This window comes from Zeus faber (assembly GCF_960531495.2).
Source record: "Zeus faber genome assembly, chromosome: 17".
Taxonomy (NCBI): Eukaryota; Metazoa; Chordata; class Actinopteri; order Zeiformes; family Zeidae; genus Zeus; species Zeus faber.
The window spans coordinates 22,523,161-22,543,968 of record NC_137204.1 but is presented as its reverse complement, the minus strand read 5'-3'; the positions used below and the strand labels follow the sequence as shown (position 1 = coordinate 22,543,968).

Genomic DNA, 20,808 nt, shown 5'->3' with positions numbered 1-20,808 from the left:
CTGGATTCGATTTTTTGCATGGACCCTCTTTATGCATTTTTCTGTGTGTTTAGTTGAAATTGTGTAATTGGTTGTGATACAAGTAATGAACCATTTAATTGTTGTTTTTGATCATTTTATACCACCATTATAGGATAAACTTGTAAGAGTGTATTACACTTGTTTGCCCCTTGCAGAAGAGCTATCTACTGACATTGAAGATTAAAACATAATATTTATAGTGGATAGTTAATTTAAATTATCAAAATTTGCCTAATTCACATTGTATCTATTGTCATATTTTTAAAATTGGTTTAAAATTACTATCACGTTTGAATGCAGACACACTGTATGATTTTGACTATTTTACAATATATGATGATGATAAATTAGTGCTATTGCAGTGTCGGCACAGAGTAGAAAAAGTAGAAATCCCTGGTTACAGTCCTATCCGTGTGATCTCCAGACGTCCTGGGGAGAAGTCTGTGGTGTTGATGTGGACTTACCGGGTAATTAAGTACTTCTCCTGCCGGAAAAAAGGCCAGACAGTGATGTGCGGTGGAAGATGTCACGTCGAGCTGTCTCTCAAAGAATGTTCTAAATTAAAGCAAACTGTATCCAGCCGTACACTGATCAGCCACAACGTTAACCAACTGACAGGTGAAGTTAATAACAGTGTTTATCTTGTTCCAATGGCATGTGTCAAGGGGTGGGATATATTAGGCAGCAAGTGAACAGTCAGTTCTTGAAGTTGATGTGTTGGAAGTAGGAAAAATGGGCAAGCGTAAGAATCTGAGCCACTTTGACAAGGACCAAATTGTGATGGCTAGACGACTGGGTCAGAGCATCTCCAAAACAACAGGTCTAGTGGGGTGTTCCCAGTATAAAGTGGTTAGTAGCTACCGACAGGGTCATGGGCGCCCAAGGCTCATTGAAGCACGTGGGGAGTGAAGTCTAGCCCGTCTGGTTCGGTCCCACAGAAGAGCTACTGTAGCGCAGATTGCTGTAAAAGTTCATGCTGCTATGATAGAAAGGTGTCAGAACACACAGTGCATCACAGCTTGCTGTGTATGGGGCTGTGTAGCTGCAGACCAGTCAGAGTGTCCATGTTGACCCCTGTCCACCACTGAAAGCACCTACAATGAGCACGTGAGCGTCAGAGCTGGACCATGGAGCAATGGAAGAAGGAGGCCTGGTCTGAGGAGTCACGTTTTCTTCTACATCATGTGGATGGGTGGGGTTAGGGTCCGATCCAATGGCCCGTCTGTGGGATGTGCTGGAACAACCAGCCTGATCCATGGGGGCCCCACCTCAACTTCCAGGACTTAAAGGATCTGCTGCTGACGTCTTGGTTCCAAAACCACAGGACACCTTCAGAGGTCTTGTGGAGTCCATGCCTCCACGAGTCAGAGCTGTTTTGGTGGCACCAGGTGGCGCAACACAATATTAGTGGTTATTAGTGGTGGTTTTAATGTTGTGGCTGATCGGTGTATATTGTGACCACCGGAGGAACCTGTAAACACCATTCTCTCGTTTAAAGCAATCCGTATAAAAAGTAATCCATGAAACTGTCTGTGTTGGGGGGATTACACTACTCACCACACTACTGAGTCTCAGAATTCCATTAAAAACTGCAACGTTTTTTATTCAACATCTGGGTTTACCTTGGTCTTCGCTATGATACATTGATTTGATGATTTGTTTTATCCCTCACTTGAGGGGGGTGAGGACAATTTTTTGTCCCTTTTTTTTTTTTTGTGTTGTCCATATCAACAGCTTAGTGACTTTACTTGCGCACGGCTGATCTTTTGCATCCCTGCTGGGAAAGGCGGACCCCGCCACCGACAGTGGAAGCAGCACATGGAAGCGGGCACGCCTGACTCAGATACATTGATCGCCTGTTTCTTACAAAGTGGCAGCAACATGAAATATCAAATATGGGATTTCTTGACAAAGTAATCTTACGGATTACCACTTTAATGAAAATGAAATGGCCGCCAGATGGATGCGACAGCAAAACCAGCGAGTTCACGCGCTGCCTTTAACGTCCTCAATTCCCTAATATGTTTGTTTGGCCGCTTATCGGGGCCCGATTGGTTTTCTCCGCGGCCAGACGCACGGCGCCGCCGCCGCCGCCTTCCGATTGGACGAGGCGGAGGGCCACATCTGTTTCATGCGGGCGACGGCAAATCCTCTCATTTCGCACGCCGTTTGAGAGCATCACGGGCGGAAAAAGAGAAGAGGTTTTTAAGAGGCGGGCAAACAAAAGACCGGCGTGGAGTTCGTAAGGATGAGGAGGCGCCGGTTAGGAAAGGGGAGCGGGACCGGGAGCAAGATGCGGCGAGGGAAGGAGGAGATCGAGATGGAGGTCAAGGAAAGAATGAGCGAGGAGGCCGGGAGGGAGGGGAAGAAAAACAAAACAAAAAAACAAACCTGTGGAAATGGAGGAAACAGGCAACCGCTATACCTTTCGGTTTCCGCCGTCTCCCGAGGCACCGCCGGCGTCTTCCGGCCCCTTTCCCCCCGGAGCCGGCGGCGCGATCGGCGGCGACGGGGACGGCGCCGACGCCAAGGCTTTGATGGGTCCCGGGGGAAATCTCCTCCGCGCACATAAATTGGTTATTCTACCTTTCGTCCGCCTCCTGACATTTTATGATCTCTTTTCATTATCTGTCTGACATACGTCAATGTTTATCGCCGCCCATAAATACGTCCCGTCTTCGCCGACGGAGCAAGCTCGGCTCGAGGCGAAGACGCCGGCTTCCCCCGACCCCTGAAGGTTGGGGTCGTGACGCGTGCTGGCGATAAACGCTTTGCGAGCCTTACAGATGTGTTAGTAACGACTGTGACATTTTAGACTCCCGCAAGTGGTCTTCGGGGAGGGCGTCGGGGGGTGGCTGTTTCATCGGCGGCGGTCCCAGCTCTCCTACGCCCGCTCCGAGTCCCCTCGTGTCTCCCCCTTCCTCCTCTCTCCGCCCTGCCGCCGCCTTACCGGCTCCTGCGCCACTTTCTGGTTTCCCCCGCTTTATATCATTCTTTCGCCCTTTCCCTCCATCCGTCTCTCTCTCTCTCGCTCTCCCTTGTCTCTCTCTCTCTCTCTCTCTCCATCTCTCCATCGTCTCTCTCTCTCTCTCTCCCTCCCTCGTCGCTCTCTCACTCTCTCTCACTCTCTCTCTCCCTCGTCTCTCTCTCTCTCCCTCATCTTTCTCCCTCTCTCTCCCTCCTCTCTCTCTCTCTCTCCCTCGTCTCTCTCTCTCCCTCGTCTTTCTCCCTCTCTCTCCCTCGTCTCTCTCTCCCTCACCTCTCTCTCCCTCGTCTTTCTCTCCCTTTCTCTCTCCCTCGTCTCTCTCTCTCCCTTGTCTTTCTCTCGCTCCCTCATCTCTTTCTCTCTCTATCCCCCTCGTCTCTCTCTCTCCCTCTCTTTCTCTCTCCCCCTCGTCTCTCTCTCTCCCTCGTCTTTCTCTCTCTCTCTCTCTCTCTCTCTCTCCCCCTCGTCTCTCTCTCTCCCTCTCTTTCTCTCTCTCCCTCGTCTCTCTCGCCCTCTCTCTCTCTCTCTCCCTCCTCCCTCTATCTCTCTCTCTCTTCAGCGGGCCCCATAGCTGCATAATAAAGTGTAACAGCCTTCATCTGGCGAGTTCAGTGCTATCTGGGCTCCGCTCGTCAGCCCTGATGTACCCGGGCGCCGGAGCCGCCCCGCGCCGGCTTTTTCCTTTTTTTTTTTCCGTGACGCTCATTAGCGTCTGAGGAGAAGAGAGGCAGAAATTAGACCTGAGATATTGAAAGTCATCAGAGAGGAGGCTCGGACCCGCGATGGCCCGCAATGCTGCGGAAATCACACGCCAACGCGCGTGAGAGCACACACACACACACACACACACACACACACACACACACACACACACACACACACACACACACACGCACACACGCCGACACCTTGAGCTTTTCGACAATGGCCCTTATCTGTGAATTATGATATTCTAATGGCTTCCAAGAGTGAACTTGATGCCACACACACCCGCGTGCAGAGGAGCGACGGGGTCGGCGTCAGTTTGCGCATGTTGAAATATTATCCGCTTTCCTCTGGACTCGTCCAGACAGCTGGAGCCAGATTTTTTTTTTGGTCCGCAGTTTTGTTCAACCGGATGCCTGGTACACTGTGCTGCCGTCAGCCACAGACGGAGAAAGAATTAAATAAACAGTTGAAACTGCTGAATTTAAAAATACACACAGGAAATAAAAAAAAATGAACAAACTGCACATTACATTGATATTGCTCCGGGCAATTGAATGATTTGGTAAACCATGTAATAAAGTTGTTGTTACTGTATATACATTATATTAAAGGCTTAGGGCAAAGCTCCGCAGTGGAGGCGGGAGGCTCCGCTCTCGTGAAAGGTGTTTTTTTCGATTTCCCGAGGTAAAAAGTCTCAGCACGATCTTTTCTCTCTCCACCGGAGGCGGCTGTTTTAATTCAGTGCGTGTACGCCTCTGGTTTCAACACATCAACACATGTCGGCGCGCAGCTGGTTCCGGCGTGCGGACGGCGGAGCGACCGCAGTTCAGACGGACACAACCGGTCAGTCAATCAGCTTGTTTTCACTTCACGGCGCGTTCTGCGGCCTCCAAATGCTTTGCGCGGGCAGTGGTTTGCATATTCATGAGATTAAATGACTTATGTAAATGTCACAGAGGGGCTGACCATTGGCATTGTTGGGGGGGGGGTGAAAGAATCAGCAGCTGGCGCCGTCATTTGCTATTAATTGTCAGTGATTAGCAGCGTGTGTGTGTTTGTTTGTTTGTGTGTGTGTGTGTGTGTGTGTGTGTGTGTGTGTGAGGGTGTGTGTGTGTACATGTGTTTTCCTTTCTTTTGTTGTCTTTGAACGGTGTGCTGTTTTTGTAGTTTTTCATCTGTTATTTTTACTACCTTCCCACAGACTACAGCGGAAAATTGGACATCCTGGCTGAACTGGTGCAGTTGCAGAAACGCCTCCATCAATGGGCTTAGTTTCTATGAAGCTGAGTGCGGGCGGGTTCCCATGCAGCGTCTTTTGAGAAGGCGAAACCCAGATTTTCAACCAAGGTGTCGGGCTGGCACCGCGCACGTCCGCGCCTTTCAGCAACCTACGCCGTGCCAAAAAAACGCACCACAAGTCGGGGGAGGGTGCGTGCCGCCGTGGTTTTTCGTGCGTTCTACGTTGACACTCGTGGATGTGTTCGGCGCCGTACACAACCCCAACATAAAGGACGGTAAAAGGCTGCGTTGACGCGACCAACTGAAATGACCCCATTCTGATGTTTCGCCCCCTGACCTGCGACACAGACGGGATATGTGTTATGAACGCACAGGTTTGGGTGCTTTTTCGTATCCGTTTTGGGCCGGGCCTATGCGTGGAAATGAATTGAATTCGAAAACTTTACTTACCGAGGCGTTCGAGGGCTGCCCACCCCACTGCGCCTGGTCAAACGTTCCCGCGCACGATCCGTGCGGAGCCCTGGAGGTGGGTCCCGCACAACTCTGAACCCGAGAAGCATGGACCCTGGCCAGGCTTGGACCGGGGCTCTCCGCTTGTCTTCGACTTGAAAGATGCTTCGGGAAAAAACAAGCTTGAGGTTATATTTTCTATTTGACTTTTATCCGTGGCCGATGGCGAACGGGCGGTTTCTGGCGTTTTCTCCGACTGTCTATGTGTGAACACGGGCGGAGACGGGCGTTAGCAGCCGCACCCCAGAAGAGCAGTCAAATCCCCAAATATTCCGTCGTTTTCGAACCCATCGCAAAGTGAAGAGAGCCGACGCCGTTTTAGATCTGGCCATTTACTTATTTGAATTAACACTGGCTAACTTTGTCCCGGCGCCGGTCAGTCTGGTTGCTTGGTAACTGCAGGCGTGTTCGTAGCATGACCTTCCGGGTGACCTTCAAGAAAAGGAATTTCTTTTTTATTTTATTATTATTTTTATTTATTTTTTTCTTTCACCGCTGCGTGTGAAGAGGCTCCGAAGCCGCAGCCCGGGAGATCACGCTGGCTCTCCAAATTGAGTTGCCCCGCTCCCCAGACAGGATCCACGCGGCCCCTAACGGAGCGAGGCGGAGGCCGTCCGTCGAGGTCAGCGTCCTGTGGGTCCCGGGTTCTCAGGACGCCTTTGAAGCTCCGGAAAAATAGGATGCGAGGTGGAAATAAACCCGTTGGGTGGGTCCCGTCCAAAACAAGGTTGCGCTGCGCTCCTGTTCTGAAACACCTGCGGCTTGTGGGTGTTACGACCTCGAGCCCCTCACGTCCCACACCGTCCCACTCGGCTTAAAGGAGCAGTAACAGAAAAAGAAAAACAACATTGGGGTTTGGGTTTGGGTCGTATGGGTCGAGGATGAATGACTATGAGGGCAAATGTGGAAACGCAGGGTCTGAAATCAATAAATGTTCTTTACTTAAAGTTTATGCGCTGCTGAAGAGCGACTGAGAAGTCGTCCTTGAATAAACAGAAGCAGACAATAAGACTGTATACAAACAGACACACACAAAAACACACAAATACACAAAATTATTATTTCTGTCTTGTCCTATTTTTCTCTATTTTCTTCCACTTTCTCTCCCCCCCCCCTCTTTTCTCTCTTTATGGCCCCATTTACACTCGACATTAACATACTGTAGATCCCTCACCCGCATTATTTTCAGCTGTGATTCGGCGGCGTTGCATTTCAAACACATCTGGTACACCTCTGGATTTCTGTTTACGTATTTAGGGTGTTACGGTTTGGAATCACCCTCCGGTTTCATGAGTGATAAATTAATACATTATTTTAGCCGTTGATGTCGTTGTTACGTTGGGGGGTATCACGGTTGACCTCATTATAAAGGAGAATATATGATAAGAAAGTTGATGCTTTGCTGTGTGAATGCATATTCGATGCAATTAGACCCAGATTATAACGTCTCTCTCCGTCTTTAAATACAGCCCTGGAAGCATGTTGACATACAGTATAAAGGGGGGTCCACATCGCTGCTCCATCCTCTCCCGTTGTGGCGGAATCAACTCGTGTGCTCCGCATCCGAAGTTACTTGCTCTTTAAAGTGGTAATCCATCAGGTCCTCCGTGTTGGCGGGGTTACGCAACAAATTCTAAATCCGTCGATACATTGAGTGCAAACTAAAAAGACTCCGGCGTGGACTCGGCACATGCACAGCGATGTCATGAGCAGAGGTCAGATGGCGGTGCGGCCATGGCAAGGAGGTCACACGGCTCCGCACCAAAACAATCTTTTCATTGAACGAGGGGAGTTTCCTTCATGTCGTCCTTGCGCCCTCTCATCAACTCGATCGATGTGCCTGTGTGTGTGTGTGTGTGTGTGTGTGTGTGTGTGTGTGTGTGTGTGTGTGTGTGTGTGTGTGTGTGTGTGTGTGTGTGTGTGTGTGTGTGTGTGTGTGTGTGTGTGTGTGTGTGTGTGTCTTCAGTACATTCAGTGAGCCTTAAAAATTGTTTCTTTTTAGACTGTGTTTTTCCCCACAACAGGCCTGCTACGATACAGGACATTCACACCTAATGATCAAGCTGCACATTATGCCTCACCCCACTCCCCTCCACTTCCCCCCCTCCCGCCATTTGTCTCTGTCTCACTTTTTTTGTTTTTTCTCTACGAAGCAGGACTGCTACAGGCTCTACTGTATTGTATGGTAATGAGGAAGTTAAAGGGCACCATGTGGTTATGTTTCTAATGAGACATGGAGAAGGCAGGCTGACCTCTCTGACCAGTAGGCTGTGGATATTCATCATAAGGGTGTGTGTGTGTGTGTGTGTGTGTGTGTGTGTGTGTGTGTGTGTGTGTGTGTGTGTGTGTGTGTGTGTGTGTGTGTGTGTGTGTGTGTGTGTGTGTGTGTGTGTGTCCGTGTCCGTGCGTGTGTCTCGGTGAGAGAGAGATACAGGATGAAAGAAAGTATAGCCAGAACAAAATGAACAATGCCCTCTGTTGGACGCGCCCCTTTACTGGCAATGAATGGATAATGAAACGCTTTTCCGTGGCACGGCAGGCCTATTCAACCCGGGGACCAAATGTGGCCGGCGCGTCAATGGAGACCGGCCCCTTGAATGAGATAAATTAGCAAAAATATTTCAAAGAAAACCCTGCTGATTGGCCTGAACTCCTCCAGTAAAAAGAGGCGGTTTTCCATGTAGCCACGCCCATCGTCGTCTCAATCAATCAGGATTTCCTCTATTTCTGTCAAACTACTGTACATATTTAGATAGTGTGGCATATAACGCATGTGTGATTTGGCTGGTAAATACAGGCCCAATAGGGAAAACTATATTAATATTAATAAGTAAAGTTACAAAAAATGCTTCTTGTTCATAGTTCATGAGTGATGTAAGAGCTGCCTGATGTGGAAGTGACTGGAAAAAGAAAATCCTGTGGCTATGCAGAAGCAGCATAGAACAATATAATGAGAATAATAGCCAAAAACACGGTTGGGCGACTTAAATTATTTGCTGTTTGTGCATTTTCTTTGTCAATGTGCGAGAGCGTAACCGCAATGTTTCAAGAAAAAAAAAAAAATTATGCTGATTTGTAGGAACCCTAATCTGGTAACAAGCTGAAAATCCCGGGCCCCCTAATAAGATGCAGTGGGACCGCCCTGTCCTCTGTGCGGTGGCATGCTAACGTGAGTGAGGAGCAGATAAAAGCAATGAATCAAGGGATCAAGGGAGGTTTACAGTATGTTTATAGCACCTTGTAAAGGGCGCCCAATGCCCCCGAAACATATAAAGCTCTTTTGTAAAGTCACGGCTACTTATCGGTTGGAGGGAAGTTATGGATTATGTTCAAACCCTATAAAGCTAAAGCACATAACGGTCCAGCAGCGTCGCCGAGCCCAAAGTGGCACCAGGAAGAATATCTGCTCTGCTGCTTTTCCCCCCAAATTAATGTCAATATCTGGGTTTGACAAAAGAGAAACGACAAGCCCGGAGCAGTCGGTAACTTCCAGCTCCGGCGTATTGAACTAAACTATTTTACGGAAATTTAATTTAAAGAGAAATATTGGGTCTGAATTGCTGCATTTAAATGCATGAATAAAACATAAGAACGGTGCTGTTTATAATATAAAAACCCATTTCGGGGTTTTGTTTGTTGTTGTGTTTGTGTTGTGGAGCTTTTTTTTTTTTTTTTTTTTTCTGTTCTTTCTAGAGAACTATATTTCACCGTGAGATAAATCATTACGCCAGGCACAAACTAACTAACTAAATAAATCACTCAAAAACATCTCAGGGAACACGTGATTATTAATATTTATATTGTTCTTACACAGTCTGAACTCCGTGGGGAGGCTGTTTAACATTGGATTGTTTGGGGAAAAACTTTAATGGAATAACAAGTCCATAGTACCTAATGATTCCGATTCAGTGTTTCTGCAGCTTCAAAAATGGAGCAAATCAACCACAGCAAAACACGCCTTCTTAAAGCACTTCAAGCTTGTAGAACACCAGATTAACTATAAGCCCACATACTGTTTACACCAAACAGAAATGGAGATGGGGCCGTGCAAATATAACACTTCATTGATCCCTGGGAGGAAATTCAGGTCGAACACAGAGCAGTCAAAAGTCAAAAAAATATATACACATTTAAACAGGAGTTATATGTCTGTCTGTCTGTCTGTCTGCTATCTTACAAGATAAGATGGGTAAGGTAAGATAGCAGTGACATCATTGACTAAAGGTGTAAAACCTCCCCGTTTGACCTAGAATCGCCATCGAAATCCTTTTACTCGTCCCAGTTGGATTAATGCGTCGGTGGGTTTCACCCTCTGAAATTCCTCACCTTTACATCTTCTTCACCCTCAATGGATCCTTAAGTCGGCACTTTGAAGTCGCAATGTGTTTGGAGTGCTCACGCGTAAGTGCAGCAGGCTCGTGGAAAGTGCAGACTCGCCTGGAACAGGTTGGAGAAAAAACAAAAAACCTTGAAACGTCACCTTCCTGGGAAGGTGACGTTTCAAGAGCAGGACTTTCCTTTCACGAGCAGGACTCAGGCTTCCTGGGAAGCCTGAGTCCTGCTCGTGTTGTGAGCTGAGAGAGAGCTGGTTTCATTAAAATACACAATGTTTATGAGATGAAAAAAAAATAGAAATAGGCAATAGTAATATTTATATATATATATATATATATATATATATATATATATATATATATATATATAGGTGTTTGTGTGTGTGGTATATGTGTGAGTGTGTATATATATGTGTATGTATGTGTATATATATATGCATATACGTACATCATATATATATGTGTGTGTATGTATATATGTATACAGTATACATATGTATGTATATGTATGTGTGTATGTATATGTGTACAGTATATATGTGTGTGTGTGTGTGTGTGTGTGTGTGTGTGTGTGTGTGTGTATATATACATATGTATCTATGTACATACAATGTGTCTGTATATATATGTATGTATAAATATAAAATGAGAGTGAATTAAGCAGAATGAAAACCTTGACTTGATGACAAATGCTCTGATGTTCTTACCATAATTCACTGTGGACAAATGTGTCTGTTAAGTCATGTCATTTAATTCAAAATGTTGTCATAATGTTGTTAAAATTAGTGTTCAAAACATGAATATTTGCCTCTTCCACATGCACCAACCACAGACCAGGTAAAAAAAAATAATAATTGCAAAAACTCATCAACATCCACGTTCCACCTCCAAGAGTTTTTCCTCCAACTTGTTTGAAATTGCAGTATTTTTATTTATTTATATATTTTTTCACAATCTGTTGAGAGAAAATAATTAGCCCGGTCCCTGAAACACTTCAGCGGGGAAACCGCAGAGAAGAAAGGCACAAGTATTTTATTTTTGGTTTCCTTGAGTCCCTTTCATGTCGTTAAATAATGATGTGGAACGTGCGCTCCAGTTCCTTCTCGGGCTCCGGTCCTTGGTCTTGGTGCAGAGATGGTCCTCCATTCAGGGGCGTGGCGCCTCTGTGACCATCTCCTTTGGCTCACGTTGTTATCCGCCCGGTGTCGTTAAAGTGGTAATCCGTCAGATTCTTTTGTTTAAAAAAAAAAAAGTCGATATTTGATGCTTATTCCAGATAGCAACTCATGAGAAACATCCGTTGGAGAATTTGTGTGACGTGCAGTATGCGCTCCTCTATTCGCCGCTGCCATCGTTGGCGGTCGGCCTTTCCCGGCGACGACGCAGAGGGTCGGGCGGACGCGAGAAGTTGAAAAAGGAAGCCGCGGTTGAATTTGACGAAGCAGCGTCGCCGGTTGTGGTCAGCGAGCTGTCGATATGCATGAACGCTGAACAAAGAACGGCGTCCACCTCGAGTGACCAATTAAAACCACAACAAGCGTTTATGCCATTAATACTGGATAGATTGATCCAGCCCGGGCCAATAGTCTCTGTTTGAGCTGTGCAATTATCCTATACCTCAGAAATATGGTGTGTGTGTGTGTGTGTGTGTGTGTGTGTGTGTGTGTGTGTGTGTGTGTGTGTGTGTGTGTGTGTGTGTGTGTGTGTGTGTGTGTGTGTGTGTGTGTACTCAGCTGCCCTTGTGTTTATTGTCGCCTAATCTTCGGTTTCCCTCTTTCTTATGTTTATTTTATTGTGTTTCCCTCGTTTTGTTTGCTTGTATTCATCCTCTCTTAAATTGTATTCTTGTTTTCCACTTTGCTCTTTGACTTAAGAAAAAAAAAAGTGATTTTATTTAATTGCTCCTTTATCTTACCAGTATAGGGAAGGGAAGGTTTGAGGAAGGGAAAATTAATTGGGGAGGGAATTAATGTGGGTGCTGTCAGACTGTTCAAGAGTATATATATATATATATATATATATATATATATATATATATATATATATATATATATATATATATATATATATATATATATATATGAACCTTCACACTGTACATGTCATTTTGTATTGTACTTTTTTCCTAATAAAATATAATTGAGAAAAGCCAAAACAAGACAAATCAGTGGATCAGAAGCAGGAAAAAACTTTGCAGGAACGAAAGCGACGTCCAGGGTAAAAACCCTGATGCCGGGAAAAAAGAAACCCGCTGCAGCGACTGTACACTGCAGTTTGGAATGGAGTTCTGGGACTTTCTAATGCAGTTCCCCCAACACAGACCGTCTTACGGATTTCCACTTTAAAGATTGCAAGGACAGGAAAATCAATATAAAACAGCCGGTTCGGTGGGAGCCAGGTTTTTATCTCGGTTAGAACCTCGGATGCGTATTCCGGAATTGAGTGTATGAAATGGAGGACGCGTCGGGAGGAGGGACGAGCGGCGCGGGCGGAGGCGAGCGCGTTTCCTCGCCCAGATGGCCGAGGCATCCCTCCCCCCGCCCCCCGCCTCCTCCGCCTCCGTCCTCTTTTTCTCCTCTTTGACCCTTGTTTACACACCGCCCCCCTCCTCCACCCTCTCTCCCGCTCCCGCCGCTTCGTTCCCTTCCCCTCGTTTTCCCCTCCGCCTGCTCTCATCTTCATGGGTGTTTTTTTTTTGTTTTTTTTCCCCTCCGCCAATTTATCTCACAATATCTCCCTCTTTTCTCTCGCTCTCACCCCTCCATTATCCATTTACCACAACCTGTGTTTATCTCACCACACACACACACACACACACACACACGCGCACACACACACACACCTTTACACCTCTCCCGTACTTCTCCCTTTCTCTATTCACTCCATATCCATACCCGTCCTTCCTCTCACATCCCCAACTTTTTTTTCCGTTCTGCCCTCGCGTCCACCTCCATCTTCTTATTCCCCACCGGGATGTGTTGTAATGTTGTTATTTTTCAACTTTCGTGTTCACTCTGCGATGGCGTCGACTGTTTTTTTGGGGGGGGGGTTTTCACACCTTTTATTTTCAGCGGACGTATTATTTTCCTTCCTTAGGTGTGGTCGGGGGGGATTGTTTCGTGATTTTTTTTTTTTTTTAGTGATTCACTTTTCACCATTTCTTTCTCTCCCCTCCCCCACATTCCTCTCCCTGCCTCCAGGGCCGAGGCGGCGGGCTACCAGCGGCTGCTGCAGGTGGACCTGGAAGTGAACGGGCTGACGGTCCCTCAGGGCGGCCGCGAGGTGACGTGGCAGGTGGAGTATCCGCTCACTCGAACACTGACCGCCGAGGTCCAGACGCTCATCCGCCTGGCGTCACAGGACCTGGGCGGCATCGTGCCCTTGGCCATGGTGAGGAGCCGCCGGGACACGGTCCCTATTGGGTGCGGGTGTGCGGGTGTTCTGTGCGTTTTTTGTGATGTGTTTGACAGGGCGTGAGCTACACAGGTTAGTAGTGTACCAGAAACCACGAAGGTGGCAATTCGCCACAACATCCGCCCCGGGAACCCCGGCCGCGGTGGAAACCCTGCTGCCTCCCATTGTGCGTTTGTGTGTCGGGCCATGAACATACTGTGCTTGCAACTTCTTGGTTGGACACGGTAGAGAGAGAGAGAGAGAGAGAAAGAGAGAGAGAGAGAGAGAGAGAGAGCAAAAGCTGAAGTCACATTTAATTTGAATGTCCTTTATTTACTAAAAAATAAAATATATACTAAAACAACAGCTCAACAGAAAACAAGAGGGAGGGAGGTGGAAGGAGTGTGGAGGGAGAGAGGGAAAAGAGATCTCCGCTTGTGTTTGTCCATGTGTCACTCCTCTGAAGAAGCTGCTGGTTTCTTGGCTGTCTCTTCCACATTCACTGTGTGTGTGTGTGTGTGTGTGTGTGTGTGTGTGTGTGTGTGTGTGTGTGTGTGTGTGTGTGTGTGTGTGTGTGTGTGTGTGTGTGTGTGTGTGTGTGTGTGTGTGTGTGTGTGTGTGTGCATGTGCGTGCGTGTGTGTGTGCAGGTCATCTCTATTCCCCAGTTGTACTTCAGATCTCGCTGCTGTCGCTGGCTCTCTCGCCGGGGTGCAGGTCATTATATTGTGTTCAATCACACAATTTCTATGTTTGCCCGGAGTTTAAATCATTCTGTTTGCTGTTGCCTTTTGAGACGGCCGTGCCGGGGTTGCTCTGACTCGAAATCACAATGTTTCTCCTGTTGTTTTTCTCAATATAACACTTGCTTCTGAATTGACGGTTATTTGGCTATGCTTTTGTCGTGAATCCTCCCCGGTCTCCCAGTATTTATACTTCTTTTGTTCAGTTTTCCGATTTGTTGCCGTGGTTGTTTTCATCTGGTCATTCCCCCACGCCGTGTCACCCTCGTTTCCCTCCTGAGTCCCTCAGTAGAAATTACAGATGGGACCGATCCCCATCCAATATCCGCATCGGGTGCCAATAATGATGTCATTCAATCATCGGTTATCGGACTGACGTCGTGGATCCATGTGCCGATCCAAATTCCATTCCGTATCTTGCGCTGGACCGGGAACCCGCCGTTTTAGTTTGATATTTTAATGGTCTGTCTCCCCTGAGAATTTAACTCAAATAACTAACCTGTAAAGCGCAACAAGAACTGGCAGTTGGAGTTGGGCAAACCGTCACTGATTTAAGCGGCCATTCCGCTGTGTCGGTCCTCAAAATAAGACGTCGTGAATCCCACGTATATAATATGCACCGCCATAGAGCTACTGGGAGTTGAAGTTAATTTATTTATTCATTTATTTTTAAACGCGTGCTGTCACCATGCTGGGCATTCGACACAGAGTATTTGTATGCCATTGCATCTAGAACAGAGTTAGTCTGCAGGTGCAGGCTACCCGGGGAGCGGGAACCAGGCACGGACCGCAGGCAGGGAGCCAGGTCCCGCGCCGACAGAGCGACACCCCGTCAGAACCGCCCGCGAGCAGGCCGCCACACCCACCCGCGCCCCACGCAAGGGCGAGGCCCACCCCGCCACAGCCGACCAGAGGCCCCATCCGGCCACGAGCCCCGAGGGCCCATCCACGTAGCCGAGTGTGGTCAGCGCAGGGCACCGCTGGAACCGCTGGAAACTGGGTGAGGGGAAGGGAGTGCCAGCAAAGCAAAAGGGAGTGGGCGGATCCCCCGGAGCGTCACCCCCGGCACCTCGGACACCCACTGCAGAGAAGCCGCGGAGCGGGCGCAAAGGCCAGCAGCCGCCCCCCCACACCCCAACCCACTCCCACAACAGCAAGCGGCCCCACCCACGGGCCCCGGAAGGCACCTGGCGGCGCTCTCCGCGGCTGCGCACCCATGTTGCTCGCACCCCACCCGTCCCGTAAAACCGAGGCCTATTGTGTGGTGTATAGTATGTGCTGAGTAGGAGTTTTGGCACCGGGAGAAATTGGCGAAGCACAACTGTTGTTGGGAGTTGCAGTCCTATTTGTGCAGCGCCACACTGAAACCAATCACCAGAGGAGGATTAAAAACTACCACAGATACCTCCCGTTTCAAACCAAAATAATCCTACGTCGACGCCATATTGGACCATCACTCTCTGCCTGTTCCCTCCCGGATCAGTTTGCCTTCTCCGACTGATCTCCTGGCTTTGACCCCCTGCCAGTTTACTGGATTAAACCTTGTGGACTTTGACTTCTTACCTCATTGGTTTTGCGTGGTGCTTATGGTTTTCACATACATTATGAGTCAGTCAGCATTGCAGCTTTCAAGACTTGTTGATTTGGAATTCATATTTTTGGCCTGGGCCTCTTAAAAGTGGCAAAAGACCAGTTCTGATCATCAATCTTTTATTTTGCAAATGAATAAGCAAGCATGATAAAATGTAGAAATGTTTAAATGCCAATATTTATTCTCCCCAACTGCCGGTAGTACTGGCAACTTTTAATCAAGCTGCAAATTATAATTTTTCCTTATTTTTTTGTGTGAATAGCAGCAGATTGAAAATGTAATACCTACAAAGCTAGTAGTTCATTAGTCAGACACATTTTAAAATCTTTAATATTGGCTCTATTTTGGGGTTGGAAAAACAAGGGGGCGAGAAGCCTGCCTTAAAATTCTCTCCCCGTCCCGCCAGCAACTACGGTAACAGATATTTTTGTCAGAGCTACTTCATTTTGCCGCAGACAAAAGGACGCACTGCGCCACGAGAGCAAAAGCGGTGGTCCGATGAAAAGGCCGGCCTCCGCTCGCAGCTTCCAAATATGGAATTTAGGAGGCACCGCAGGCAGAACACCGCCCTGGCATTTACGACAAAATTAAATGGGCTGCGTTACCATGGCGAGAGACCGGCGCCTCTGTTATGAGAGTAAGTAAAACCAGGAACAGTCAAACTAGTCTAATGGCCGAGCCTGTTTGGCTGGAACACACATGGAAGCCGTGCAGGGCGGCTACCCCGCTTTTCACGTTGACCCAGACCACTCATGGTGGTCTGGGTCAACTCAACATGTGCCTCAAATATAAGAATGGTTAAAAGCTGCCGCCGGCACAGTCCCTCAAATGTTCCCGTACGAATCTAAATCGGAGCTGTCTGGTCTCGACTCAAAGTTACCGTCGCTCTCTTCAAACCGGCCGTCGACTGTATTTCTCTTGTTTTATTTTTGTCGTGTTTGGCCCGTTTTCAGATTGGAGATGTTGTTTTTTTCTACTCAGATGTGTAGTCCGGGATCCACAATGGGCACCGGGTGAATGAAGAGTTAAAGGGATGAGGAGGCGTGGTCGCCCAGGCCCTCGGGCGTTCTGCAGACTTCTCTTTTTTTTTTTTTTTTACCACCCAGACTAATTTGGCTGGTAAAACCGGTGTCATGTTTTAAACCGCTTCCCCAAAGACGCGCCTGGTTTAATGAGTTGCTCCCTACTTCTCTTCTACTTAATTCACAATGTATTTGCCCGTTATGTCCCTTTCTCTCCCTCCTGCTTCCATTATATACAGTATCATTTTAAAAAAAGTGCTCTCTCTCGAAAAAAAAAAATGGGGCGGACGACCGGCAAACTTTCGCTAAATTCGTATCCTCTGATGTAGTGGTAATGAAGCAGCTCGTGTACGGATGAGTTGGCAATGTCAAAGAACGGGCGGGAAAAAATAAAATAATAATAAGAAGGCGACAGAAGGAGGTATCGAAAGGTTTTCGGGGGGGATCAACGGCGGCGCGTGTTTGAGGAAAAAACGCGGGAGGGGCCTCGGCGTCGCCCATCGCCCCGGGAATCGCTTTATTATAAACTTTGTCGAGCTATTCGGGTTCCTCTCGATCCCCGTCATCATGATGGGGCCATCTGTCTCGTCAGGAAGTCTGAATAAATGATGCCTCTGTTTATACCCAGAGGAACGCCCACAAGTCAGGGGGAGCGAGACGCGTGGCGGCCGGGCCTTCGTGTAATGCCGCCAACAAACGTTCCCCCGGCGCGGCGGGGGAATTGGGGACGCCGCCAGGTATTGTTGCGTCGTAAGGAATGCATTGTCTTATCCATACACGTTTCGGCCCTCCGGCGTCGAGCGGGAAACCTCCTGTTTTGACGTGGCGAGAGTCCAGAATGAGTCCAGAATGTTTGTTTTCTGCTGACTTTTGTCGGTCGGTCGGTCGAGAGAGAGAGAGATCGAGAGAGAATGTAAAAAACAGGTTTGCCGAAAGCAAGCTGCTTTCACTGTGTCCTCGCATAAATTTTTGCTCTCCCTCTCTCTCTCTCTCTCTCCTTCTCTCCCTCCATCTCCCAACCTCTCTCTCCCTCCCTCTCTCGCTCCCTCTCCCCCTCACTCCCTCCATCTCCCTTCCTCTCGCTCTCTCTCTCTTTCTCTCTCTCTCTCTCTCTCTCTCTCGCCGCATTCATTTTTGATCTCTCTCCCTCCATCTCCCTCCTTCTCTCTCGCTCTCTCCCCCTCTCTGTCCCCCTCACTCCCTCCATCTCCCACCCTCTCTCTCTCTCTCCCTGCATTAATTTTTGATCTCTCTCTCCCTCCATCGCCCTCCCTCTCTCCCCCTCTCTCTCCCTCTCTCTTCCTCTCACCCTCCCTCTCTCTCCCCCTCTCTCCCTCACTCCCTCCGTCTCCCTTCCTTTCTCTCTTTCCCTCCATCTCCCTCCTTCTCTCCCCTTCTCTCTCCCTCACTCTCTCCATCTCCCACCCTCTCTCTCTCCCTCCCCCTCCCCCTCCCCCTCTCTCTGGCTCTCTCTCTCTCCCCCCCCTCTCTCTCTCTCTCCCTCTCCCCCTCCTTCTCTCCCTCCCTCCCTCCCTCCCTCCTCCCCCTCTTGCGAACCCTTCTCTTTGCAGTCCATCAGAGGCGCCGTCGTTCGGCATTTTACTCAGAGTCCGTCCTTCAAAAACTGGCCCAGCGCGATCTTTTCCTCTCGCAGTTCCCGCGGCGTTCTGGTCGGCTGCGTCAGCTCCGGCGCGAGGCTCCCTGGTTCCCCCGGCCGTCGCGTTGTGTGGAATAATTACGGGCCGGTCAAATGTGTGCTCTCCGTCCCCGCGGCAGGGTGTGACAGGTAGTAATGGACGGGGGAAATGAGGACAAACAGAAACGGATAAGAAGGTCCTCCGCAGACAAGAGAAGGAGATAAGTCCGAAGGCAATGCCGTCGTCGTATCCGGAATTCAAACGCGGCGGCGTCACGTCGGCATCGGGCGCCGTCGTCGGCGGCTGCCATCAGTCATCCCGTCGCGCTGTCAGGAACTGTACTTGGAGACGGCTCGGTGGAGCCCTAATAGGCTGTGCCCTGAAGCCATCCACTGGCATGCTAAGTATCTCCCGGGCCGCATTAGTCGGCCGCATACGGTCCTAATGCCTCTCGTAGCTTAATTCAGTCCCCTCGTGTATATGCTGCATCTAATTTGCCGCGCTGTACGCGCGTCAACGCCATTAATTCTCCCTCTTCCCCCTCCCCTGATGGCCCGGGTCTTATCAGCCGAGCTCATTGCCGTTCCTCATCACCCTCTTGCTGCATGTCTCTGCCTGAGAGGGAATTACGGGGAAAAGTCATCTTGGCTGAAGTGCTCTTCAAGAGACAATCATAGGATTCATTTTGTTGTTCTATTTTTCCCCCCAGAAAAATCTCTCCTACCCAAATACCGCCGCCCCAAACACACACCCACACACACACACACGTATACGCAGTGAATTTAACAAGCTATTTTCCATTCGCTTCAATGGGGCTGTTGGTTGGCAAGCACTGAAGGACTCTGCCTTATGCTGCGTTCCATTGAAGTCGGAACTCCGAGAAATCCGACTTCTTACCCGGAGAAGCGCAAAGGAACGGCCATTTAAGTCGGAATTCCACGCCGGAAATACGGGTCCGGCTCACCCCGGCACAAGTTTGCGGAGATAACAGCCCTAAGGGCGTGCAAAGTTCCCTTTAGCACGGGGCTTTATTTGAAACGCGTCCGACTTGGATCTGAACTAAACAGAAGTTCTCAGCTTGCGGAACACACGAACAAACGCCCGCCTACCGTGGAGCGTCTCTTGTTCCCCCAAACACCGCCGACGCGCCAACACATTAATCTCGGGAGCACCCGAGTCCACGCGGCGTACGTATGCTCGGTCAACGCACGGAAGGCTTTTTTCACATCTCCGTGCAGTTTCTCTCAGTATTGCGTACAAACCAACCGCTCCGCTCCTCGGCCGCTCTGACTCCAGCGCGCGGCTCCCGCCATACGCACGTCATTCAGGCTTTGCATCGAAGGCCGGCTCAGCCTCGTCGGCGCTCTAATTTGTGTTTGCGTTTGTTACTTTCGGGCTGGCTCCCGCTCCCGCCCCTCCGCCCCTCCTTTCCCCCTTCCGCCACTCCGTCAGCTCGGCCCGAGACTGCCTTGTTCGTCCAGCCAGGACCGCTCCCTGGCTCCGGCTTCCTCTAATCAAGGGGCCGGCAGAAACAGCCGCGGGGGACCTCGGGAAAATGAACAGGCTTCATCACGCTGCGGTTTTACCGGCACTGACCGTGGCATTCTGCTCTCCTCCAACCATAATGTTGCAGACGGGGAAAACAAGAGGGCCCTAATATTTAATTTTGCTAAAAGTATTCAGAGCTCACAGTGACAACCTGTAACAAAACAATAACAAAAAAGGCAACAGAGTGTCAGGCTAACAAGTTATGTAATAAATCAATATCTAATTAATGAGGAGAGTATAAATCACTGCGGGTCCTGATGAAATAATCAATACCAGTATTTATTACCTCTGGTCATGGCAGAATGCCTCCAAAAAGAAATCTTTATTCGCTAATACTGAGGAAAAAAAAAAAAAGAGGGGGAAAAAAAAAAATAAAGAATAAAAAAATTAACCGACTGCAACCTCAGCTGTTTTGGCAATTGTGTCAAATCAATGTAAGTGATGGTGTTGATTTGGCCTTTTACCACCCAAAAGAAATATGTTATGTTTAATTAAACAAGGACCTGGGGGGAAAAAAAGTTTTGCAGTTTTGCCAGAACAAAGACAGTTCTTTTGTTTTTTTTCTTATTTATTTTGTAATTCCTCAAATCATTATTATTATTTTTTATTTTTTTCATAGAAAGGTGTAATTCCAAAAGTTATTTCTACTCTACCCGGAATGATTGAATTTTCCTTACCTCATGGAATAAGTAATTTTCCGTTTTCAAACCATTCTGTTTCATCCCGGCCAGGTATTTCAGTTATCAGCAGCCAGCTCCAGCTCATACATTTCTGTCACTTGAACATCTTAGGGAGAATAACTTTGCTCCTGTACCTCATTCCCAAGCCATAGCCATGAAACAGATAACATTCCAGGGACACCTTCCTCCTTTTTTCTGCTGTTCCATCAATATTTCTTGGGGAAACACATCTCTTGTGGTGGTGGTTTAGCTGTCCTTGCTTCCGTTTGGTCTCCTTCATCGGGGTGGTAGATGTGAGAGTTTTTGAGTGGCAGGGGAACTGGTACCATGTGCCCAAAGGAGAGTAGACTTCTTTATTGATAATTGATATGGACTGAATATCTCAACAATGTAGAATT

The 20,808-nt window shown here is 48.3% G+C and overlaps 1 protein-coding gene across 1 annotated transcript in view; it reads left to right on the top strand.

The window, feature by feature from the left end:
• Window positions 1–20,808, top strand: part of LOC307243034 (transmembrane protein 132C) — a gene marked incomplete at both ends in the record, with an annotated part of 141,926 nt that overhangs the window by 90,317 nt on the left and 30,801 nt on the right. The window contains one exon of the mRNA XM_080017685.1: window positions 12,999–13,188. Within this exon, the coding sequence (XP_079873811.1) occupies window positions 12,999–13,188 (190 nt within the window). The remainder of the gene's footprint in view (window positions 1–12,998; window positions 13,189–20,808) is intronic.